Source organism: Dipodomys ordii, unplaced genomic scaffold, assembly GCF_000151885.1.
Source record: "Dipodomys ordii isolate 6190 unplaced genomic scaffold, Dord_2.0 Scaffold6, whole genome shotgun sequence".
Classification (NCBI taxonomy): domain Eukaryota; kingdom Metazoa; phylum Chordata; class Mammalia; order Rodentia; family Heteromyidae; genus Dipodomys; species Dipodomys ordii.
The window spans coordinates 14,717,012-14,726,711 of record NW_012267222.1 but is presented as its reverse complement, the minus strand read 5'-3'; the positions used below and the strand labels follow the sequence as shown (position 1 = coordinate 14,726,711).

The 9,700-nt window shown below is 45.3% G+C and overlaps 1 protein-coding gene across 1 annotated transcript; it reads right to left on the bottom strand.

The window, feature by feature from the left end:
- Nucleotides 1-1,724: 1,724 nt before the first annotated feature.
- On the bottom strand, nucleotides 1,725-7,450 carry LOC105999015 (chromosome unknown open reading frame, human C1orf234). Its single transcript, XM_013033890.1, has 2 exons — nucleotides 7,253-7,450; nucleotides 1,725-2,027 (listed from the first exon to the last, which is right to left on the bottom strand). Exons 1-2 carry the CDS (start codon nucleotides 7,448-7,450, stop codon nucleotides 1,725-1,727), a joined length of 501 nt encoding a protein of 166 aa, XP_012889344.1.
- Between the last annotated feature and the right edge of the window lie 2,250 nt (nucleotides 7,451-9,700).

Here is a 9,700-nt window from a genome sequence, read left to right as displayed (position 1 = left end):
TGAACTCTGGGCCTGGGCGCTGTCCCTCAGCTCTTCAGCTCAAGGCGAGCACTCTACCACTTGAGCCACAGCACCACTTCCAGCTTTTTCTGCTTATGTGGTACAGAGGAATCGAACCCAGGACCTCATGCATGCAAGGCAAGCCCTCTACCACTGAGCCACCTTCCCAGCCTATAAGCCAATATTTTTTTGCCATTTTTTTTATCTTTTTGTATACAGAGGGGTTACAATTACATGAGCAAGGAGCAAGGTAATGAGTACATTTCTTATCAAGCATTATTGTATAAGCCAATTTTTGTTGTTGTTGTTGTTGGTCGTGGGGCTTGAACTCTGGGCCTGGGCGCTTGTCCCTGTGCAATTCAGCTCAAGGCTAGTACTCTACCGCTTGAGCCACAATGTCACTTCCAGTTTTCTGGTGATTAATTGGAAGTAAAAGTCTCACAGACTTTCCTAGCTGGGCACAGGTGGCTCATGCCTGTAATTCTAGCTACTCAGGAGGCTGAGATCTTAGGATCATGGTTCAAAGTCAGCCTGGGCAGGAAAGGCTATGAGACTCTTATTTCCAATTAACCACCAGAAAACCAGAAGTGGTGCTGTGGCTCAAGTGTTAGCGCACTAGCCTTGAGCTGAAGAGCTCAGGAACAGCATCCAGGCCCAGAGTTCAAGCTCCATAACCAAAAGGAAAAAAAAATACTTGCTAAACATGTATAGAAAAATCATTTTCCTTTAAGACCACTTAGGGTATTGAATTTAAAGTAGTCCTGAGTCCTGTACTCTGGTAGTTCATAGCCATGGCAGACAGACACAAGCATCTGGTGTTCCACATCTTCTGACACCATTTGAAGCTTGGATGTAATGAATGATGAAGAGGAAGGAAGGCTAGAAGAGAATTTAGGGGGCCCTGGACACCCCAGGAAGGTGCGATGGTTTTATTCTGGCAACCATGGCAGAGAGACACTGGGTCGGGAGCCAGCAAGGTCACTGTCAGAGCTATGCTTGGAGTGCTTGCCCTGGCCTCTGAGTACAAGGGAAGAAGGGAGGGAGGACCAGGAGAGTGAGGAACAGCAAAGGGCTAGACTAGGATGAAGGGGACCCTAGGAAAGCGGAAGGCACAGGCTCCAGAGCCCTGCTGGGTTGGGTTTGACCTGCTATGCTGCGGGCAGTGAGGTGACCTAGCAGGCTCTGGTCTCCCTGTTCTCTACAGTGTGACCAGACCATTCCACAGCTGGGTTTTACTGAGTGCTCTGGTTTGTCTGCCAGCAGTTCACCCGTATGAGTCCTGTGACATGGTAGAGTAACTTTAGAAGTAGGTCCTAGTGGGAGGGGACTAGGTTATTGGGGTACTATCGTCAGCAAGGATTAATGCTTTTCTCAGGGACTTGGGACTGGATTGGTTACCTTGAGAGGTTTGTTACAAAATGAGTTTGGCTTTCTCTCTTACTTTCTCATTACATGATGTGTCTCTTTGCCTTTGTCTATCTATTTCTCTCTGTCTCTGTCTGCCTCATTCTTTCTCTCTCTCTCTCTCTCTCTCTCTCTCTCACACACACACACACACACTTACTCCCACCATTTGATGCTACCCACTGTGTTCTTTATCCCCAGAACTGTGAACTAAATCACCCTCTTCATAATGTTCCCAGTCTCAGGTAATTTGTTACAGGAACCACCACAACAAAAAGGTGCTGGATCAAGACATCAGCAGAGGCTAGCCCACTTCAGTCTCATTCAGTGGGAAAACTGGAAGTACAATCAGAGATGGTAGAGAAAATGGACTCCTGCCTCCGTGTTCTGTTTTTTCTCCTGGAGCAGTTCCAGTGTTTGCTAGACCTCCCTTGGTGATTGATCTTATTCCACATGAGGAACATCTGACTTTCCAAGACCTTCAGCTTCATCTCACTGAACACCAAGCGTTGGAGGATCTTGTCCTGGAGGGCAAAGCAGGCATGTATTTTCTCGATATCTTTCATGCTCATAGCTCGGTTGTTGGAGTTGGCTTCGGAAACTGGTGGTTTCTGTTCCCCCTCCTAAGATCCCCACCAGGAAAAAGGGTAAAGTTGGTCAGTAATGATCATCTCTTCCTGCTCCAAACACTTATTTGTTACTTATTTATGTATTATTTATTTAGACAGGGTGTCTCACTATATAGCCCAGGTCAGCCTTGAATTCTTGATCCTCATGCATCAAACTCTTGAGTTCCAGGATTAGAGGTATGTGCCACAATGCCCAGCTCCATGCCATTTTCTTAACTATTAATCAGTGCTCACACCTGCTAGCAGGGAGAGCATGTTTGCTACAGTTTGTGAGTGAAAGCTACCAGGCACTGGTGGCTCATATCTGTAATCCTAGCTACTTAGGAAGCTGAGATCTGAGGATTGGGGTTTGAAGCCATCCCAGGCAGGAAAGTCCTTTACACTATTTTTATCTCAGTTAACCGCCAGAAAGCTGCCAGGAGCCAGTGGCTCATGCCTGTAATCCTAGCTACTCAGGAGGCTGAGATCTGAGGATCGTGGTTCAAAACCATCCTGGGCAAGGAAAGTCTCTTATCTCCAATTAACCACCAAAAAAACCGGAAGTGGCACTGTGGCCCAAGGCCCAAGTGGTAGAGTGCTAGCCTTGAGCTGAAGAGCTGAGGGACAGTGCCCAGGCCCAGAGTTGAAGCCCCACAACTCGGGGGAGGGTGGGGATTATGGGCTGGGAATGTTGTTCACTGATAGAAGGTTCCCTAGCATGCAAGAGGCCCTAGTTTCCATCCCCAGTACCACTAAACTAAGATAAAATAATAAAATAGAATTGGAGGCCGGGAAGGGAAGGTCACTTTCTCATTATCATAAGGCTTCAAACTCCTAAGATCCACTTGTCTCTGATTCAAAGGACTATTTTAGTTTTGGAAGACATAAAGTCCTTACCCTGAATATATCTGTCTCCATAACTTTGCTTTGCATTTTGTTAGGCCAATGAGACTTCAAACTGCAAAGTCTCTGTGGTCTTACGGTATGCTCAAGTCTCTGTGACCCTCATTAATCTTCCTCTGCCCCTTCCCCCTAGTGAACAGTCATGTTATTTTTTCCTGTTTTTTTTATTAGAAACTTTGGAGCTTTAAAACCTTTTAAAATGAAATATTCCAGTGTATAAAAAGAGTATACCAATTTCCTGTGCTCTCACACAAGCTTAAGAAATAAAATCTCACCAACATAACTGAAGTCACTGTTGATCCCTCCTCCCCACTGTAACTCCTCTTCCACCCCAACGTCACCTCCTTGACTTCGGTACGTATTTCTTTCATGGAAAATTTAATTTTATGGAAGGCTATTTGCCTTCTTTGGGACACTTTTAGCAATGCCTGGGGATGGCTTTTGTTTTTCACAAGCTAAGGTAGGGAGTTCTATACTGACATCTCCCATACAGAGGGTAGAACACTGCTATATTTCATGTACAGGATGAACCTCAAAACAAAAAATTACCCCAGTCAGTACAGTGCCAAAGGCTGAGGCATTTTTCACTACATAAGTGCCTACATGAACAATATAGGTTTTGCATGCTTTTAAACATTAGGTGAAATCTGCTTTTGTTCTCTTAGTCTCTGAGTTACGTGAAAGGCTTGATCCTCCAATCACAGTGCTGCTGGTGTGGATACCTTCAGGAGGTAGATCCTCAGGGGAGGTCTTTGGGTGATTGGGGACATCCTCTCAGAGGAGATTGTGGGACCTTGACCTTTTAGCTTTTTTTCATTTCCTGTCATGAGGCAAGCTGTTTTTGGTTCCCTATGTATTGATACATCCTCCACACCCTCACGCGCACCCCTGCTCCACTAGAGTTTCAAAGCAATGAATCTGCAGTTTGGGAATCTCCGTTTCCAAAACTGCTATCCAAAAATAAACCTTTTCTCCTTATGATTGTTTCAGGCATCTGCCAGAGTAACAGAAAGCTGACTAACACATTGGCATTTTCTCTGTGCCTTCTTGCTGTCTTCGTCACTATATTTTAGAGTCCTAACTGTTGATAATCTCTCTCTAGTATCATCTACTCACTGATATTGTTGCTTGCTGTGAACGATGTTGACATCAAATGAAGTAGGAGGGTTGAGGATTGACACAAGATCTAGATGGGGAGCTAGGAAACATGCTGAGATGATGATAAGGAAGTACATCCTGGACAGCTGGCATTTAAAGGAATGATTTGTGATACATAACAGAGTCTTCCTCAGATGAAGCCCTCACAGCCACGATGTGCCCTGCTTGACATGTTGGAGGAGTTGATGTATAGTCCAGGCCACTGAAGTTAATGACACTTCCACCCAATTTTCACACTGACAACCTCCATATACACCCCATGTTCCCTAGCTTGAGATCTTGGGATTTCCAGGGCAGTTCTTTCTTGAGTATCTCCCTTATCTGGTGGGTGCACGGTGCTTTGCTTTGCAGTAATAGACTTTCTTTCTGCTTCAATCTCCAGTGTCTGTCCTTGAGTTCTTTCTCAGATGAGATGGAGAACTTTGCATTCTCCAGAGCTGGTGACCTGAACCAGTTCGCACATTTTGGTGAGCCAAGCCAGATGGTCAAGGAGCAAGTCATTTTATTCTCCTTTAATTCTGGTAACCCAACTGCTTCCTTACCAACATTGCGAGACTGTCTTTTACATTTTACTCTCATCCTGGACCCTTTTCTTATAAAAGCTACCCTATTATCAGGGTGCGTTGGCTCACACCTGTAGTATCTGCTTGGGAAGTGGAAATGGGGAGGGGGGAAGTTCACAGCCAGCCTGGGGAAAGAGTTAGCAAGACCCCTGGAGCTAGGCAGCAGGAATATAAGTAGAAGGATTGTGGTCTAGGGTTAGATTCTTGACAAAAATACAGACCCTTCCTTAAAAATAGCTAAATAAAAATGATTGGGGGCATAGCTCAAGTGGCAGAGCACCTGCCTAGCAAGTGTGAGGCCCAAGTTCAAATCCCAAGGCTGACCCCCTAAAGAATAATGTTTTATCTAAATCAGGTGCCAGTGGCTCATGCCTGCAATCCTAACTACTCAGAAGGCTGAGATCTGAGGATAAAGGTTTAAAACCAGTCTGGCAAAAAAGAGTCTGTGAGACTCATCTCCAACTAACCAGGAAAAGGCTCTACCCAGTCCAAGTGGTATGGACCAGCCTTGAGCAGGAAAGTGGGAATGTGGTGCCTTGAGTTCAACCCCAATATTAGCCCCCCAAGAAGAAAAATGTTTATCTAATAAAAATTTCTGTAACCATGGAAATTATGATTCAAAGTCATTTTAAATGTGAAGAATGAATCTCTAGAGATTTCCTGGGGTGGGGGAGGGGCGGACAATACTGAGGTTTGAACTTGGGTCTGTGTATTCAGAAAGGTGCTCTACTAGTTAAGTTAAACCTCCAGCCCTAGAGATTAATCCTGTGTGTACACATGCGCGTGTGCACACGCGCACACACACACACACACACACACACACACTGGTACAGGAGCTTGAACTCAGGGCCTCATGCTCTTGCTCAACTGTGTTGAGCTCATGGCTGGTGCCTTCCCACAACATATGCCTCCAGTCCAGCATTTTGCTGATGGATTGCAAATGGAATCACACAGACTTTTCTGCCTGGGCTAGCTTTAAACTTCCATCCTACAGGTCTCAGCTTTCTAAGTTGCTAAGATTACAGGTGTGAACTAGTACCCAGCTAAGATGAATTCTTAACGATCTATGTTTTGATAACCAAAGGAGCAACTATTTGTCATAAATTGAGAGCCTGCACTCTCTTTTGGGCTGTCAGTCTCAATGTTGTCTGATTGTTGTACTCCTAGATAGTAAAGCATTTCAAGTGGTCTCAGAAGTAGAGCTGAGTCACCTTTTATGGCCAGCTGAGATGCCCCTCCAGACTGTGGCAAGATGGTCCCTGACAATACTATAAGGAAGGCAGCATCTCTTTGTCAGAGTAGAGTGGTTGGGGGTGTCCAGGCACAGAAAGTTCCAGAGAACTGGAGTTGCTGCACTTACCTCTTTTCCTTGTTTCTTTTCTTCTTCCTTCTTTGTTCCAGATGCAGAGTAGAACTAAACAAGATGGATGACATTTTTAGCATTCACACATTAGGATTTTAGCCAGTTGCTGGTGGCTCACACCTGTAATCCTAGCTACTCAGGAGGCTGAGATCTGAGGATCTTGGTTCAAAATCAGCCCAGGCAGGAAAGTCTATGAGATGCTTATTTCCAGTTAACCACCCAAAAGCCAGAAATGGAGCTGTGGTTCAAGTGGTAGAGTTGATAGCCTTGAGTGAAAAAGCTAAGAGACAGTGCCCAGGCTTTGAGTTCAAGCCCCAGGACTGGCATAAACAATTTTTTTTTCATCTGCAAATGGTGGTGTCCAGGGTTTTCAGCCAATACCTCAAGATGAGCACCATCAATAGCCAAGACCTCTCCAGCAGCTGCCCCGTGGCTCCTTGCTACCACCTCAGCCTCAGACACCACCCGACAGATACCTGCAGGGAGGGCCAGCAGGCCTGCATGGCAAGAAACACTTTCTAAGACATCTGCATCCCCCTTACAAGATTGTAAAGCTCACATTATTTGAGGGCATATTGATTGGGGAGTTAAGAAACCTGATGACTAGGAACACTGCTTGGATACTGATACAAAATTACAGCCTGGACAGCCATGAAAGGAATGATTTATGATGCTACAACAAGGTTTTCCTTACCCAAAGCCTGCAGAGCTTACCAAAAAATGAGAGCTCAGCTCTAACCTTCCAAAGCCATGAATTCCCTGACATCCAGAAGGTGTGGATGACATATAACCCAGTCTACAGAAGTCAGTGACATATACACTCAGTTTTCAGGACTGACCATCCCCATCAGATCCCTAATAAACCCTGAGGTCTTGGGACTTCCAGTGCAGCTCCTTCTTGAACCTACCCACTACCCCACATGGTGGGTACACATTTGCTTTGCTTTGCATTAATAGACCTGCTTCTGCTTCAAGCTTCACTGTGTCTGTCCTTAAGTTCTGGGATGAGACCAAGAACTTTGTGGCTCTAGAACCTGGTAACAGGTGAAAGGATGGCCCTTATTTTACAACTAAGCCAACTGAGACTTTGGAGAAGGAAATGACTTATCTGCCATCACCCAAGGGGAAGCCAAAGAGCAGAAACTGAGACTAGGGTCCTGAATTCCTCACTCTTGCCCCTAGCCTGATACCTACTCAGCAATCCCTCATCTCCAGTCTAACTCCCAGATGAAACTTAGTCCCTTCCTACTTACCTGCTGGGATTGTGGTTCGGAGGGCTGGGGTGTGAATTCATGTCTGACAAGCCAGTTGCTAAGCAACAACAGAAAGAGTAGGAACCCAAACAAGACTGGTTTATAGCTAATCAGCCAGGCCACCACTGCTCCTATGGTGCCTGAGGAAGCAAGAAGCCCATGGAAACTCCTAAAAAGAAGTATTAGTTCCCCCAACATTGTGGTATGGAGGAGGACAGGCCTCAGGATCCTGCCTCAGTCCCTGCCATGACAAAAGTCACGGCTACCCACTCTGAATCGCCTCCTTCTGCCACCCAGCTTCCGTGTAACAGTAATATTAACTACTATGGCTTAAAACACCCACTGTGTGACAAACTGACAGGCAGCTTCCCATTATCGCCTCATGATATCCTCATAACAGGTAGGTGAGGTAGGTCTTAGTGATATTTCGCTGTTCAGCAGTACTTCTAGGTCTAACTCCTGCGAGCAAGATGGCCAATGATACAGTGCACCTACTAATAGTGGAGGTGTCTGCAAAAAAAAAAAAAGACCCAGAACTTGGACATAAGGCAAAAAGATCATTGTGTGCACTTTTACAGTCACCTAACAAGCCTGCCTGTTTGTCACTGAAACTTTAGGCCCTAAAGTTTAAGGGAAGGTAAATTTTTGACTCATAATTTATCAAATGATGACTAGGTGATTAACTTTGAGAAAATAGCTTAGCTGCACTAGCAATTCCACTTCCAGACATGAAAGCAGGGTCTGGAGATACTCGTGTATCATGTTCACAGCACCATTCACAGAAACCAAGTCCCCAATAGATGAGTAGGTTAAAAATATGTACTTTAGCCAGGCCCAGTGGCTCACACCTATAACCCTAGCAACTCAGGAGATTGAGATCTGAGGACCATGGTTTGAAGCCAGCCCAAGCAAAAACATCCCCATGAGACTCATCTCCAATTAACCATTCAAAAACCAGACGTGGCACTGTAGCTCAAAGTAGTAGAATGCTAGCCTTGAGTGAAGGAGCTCAGGACAGCGCTAAGGCCCTGAGTTCAAGCCCCATGACCACAAACAACAACAAAATGTAATTTATACACACCATGGAATATTGCCTGGCCTTAAAGAGGAAGGGAATCATGGCCTGTTAAAGACATTATTCTGAGTGAAATACACCAGTTATGGAAAGACACATTCTGTGAGGTACCTAGAGGAGTCAAATTTATGAAGGCAGAAAGTGGAGGGGGGCTTCCAGGGGCTGGAGGGGAGAAGGGGAAGTTGTTTAATAAAAGTATGTTTATACAGTTATTTCTTGACTTCTTTATTTTGACATCTTTTTATAATGGAGGAGGATTTAGCTCCTCCATGCCCACCTCATCAGCCCTCCCTCAAATCCATCAACTCTTCCCCACGAACTCTGCTGGCTCAACAATAATCACTTTGATTAAAACAGAATTCATGGATTATGTTTATAATGGTCAGGTGAATAGCATTCATAGCTGAGACATGAATTGCTAGAGTTACATTTTTTTTGTCTTGTAGGGTTTTTCCCCCTTCCTGGACTTAGTTGTGCAACCTTTTTCTTGTCTGCTTTTCTTTTTTAACTCTAGTGTACTGGGAATTGATCCTAGGGATTGAGCAGCCTTTACCCTCAACCCCTTTACTACTTCTGGCACACACCTCCAGCCATTTCCTTTGGGATGGGATCTAGCTAGCTTTGCCCAGATGGGTCTGGAACTCAGGATTCTCCTGCCTTCAACTCCTAAGTAGCTGAGATTACAGAGGTGTACCACCACATCCTGGTTGTTTATATAAAACAAATACACATATACAAATATGCCTCTTTTACATAGATCAATGAGGTTTTTTTTTGTTGTTGTTGTTGGTCATGGGGCTTGAACTCTGGTCCTGGGCATTGTCCCTGCACTCTTCAGTTTAAGGCAAGCACTCTACCACTTAAGCCACAGCACCACTTCTGGTTATCTAGTGATTTATTGGAGCTAAGAGTCTCATGGACTTTATTGCCCGGGCTGGCTTTGAACTGTGATCCTCAGATCTCAGCCTCCTAAGTAGCTAGGATTACGGGTGTGAGCCACTGGCACCTGGCTGAGTTATTTTGTTTTTGTTTTTGGGTTTTTTTTGGTCGTGGGGCTTGAATTCTGTGCCTGGGTGCTGTCCCTGAGCTATTCAGCTCAAGGCTAGTGCTCTACCACTTGAGCCACAGCACCACTTCTGGTTTTCTGATGGTTAACTGGAGGTAAGAATCTCACAGGGCTAGGAAGGTAGCTCAGTGGTTGGTAGAGTGCTTGCCTTGCATGCATGAAGCCCTGGGTTCGATTTCCTCAGCACCACATAAACAGAAAAACAATCTGGAAGTGGCGCTGTGGCTCAAGTGGTAGAGTGCTAGCCTTGAGCTGAAGAGCTGAGGGACAGAGCCCAGGCCCAGAGTTCAGTCCCCACAACCGGGAA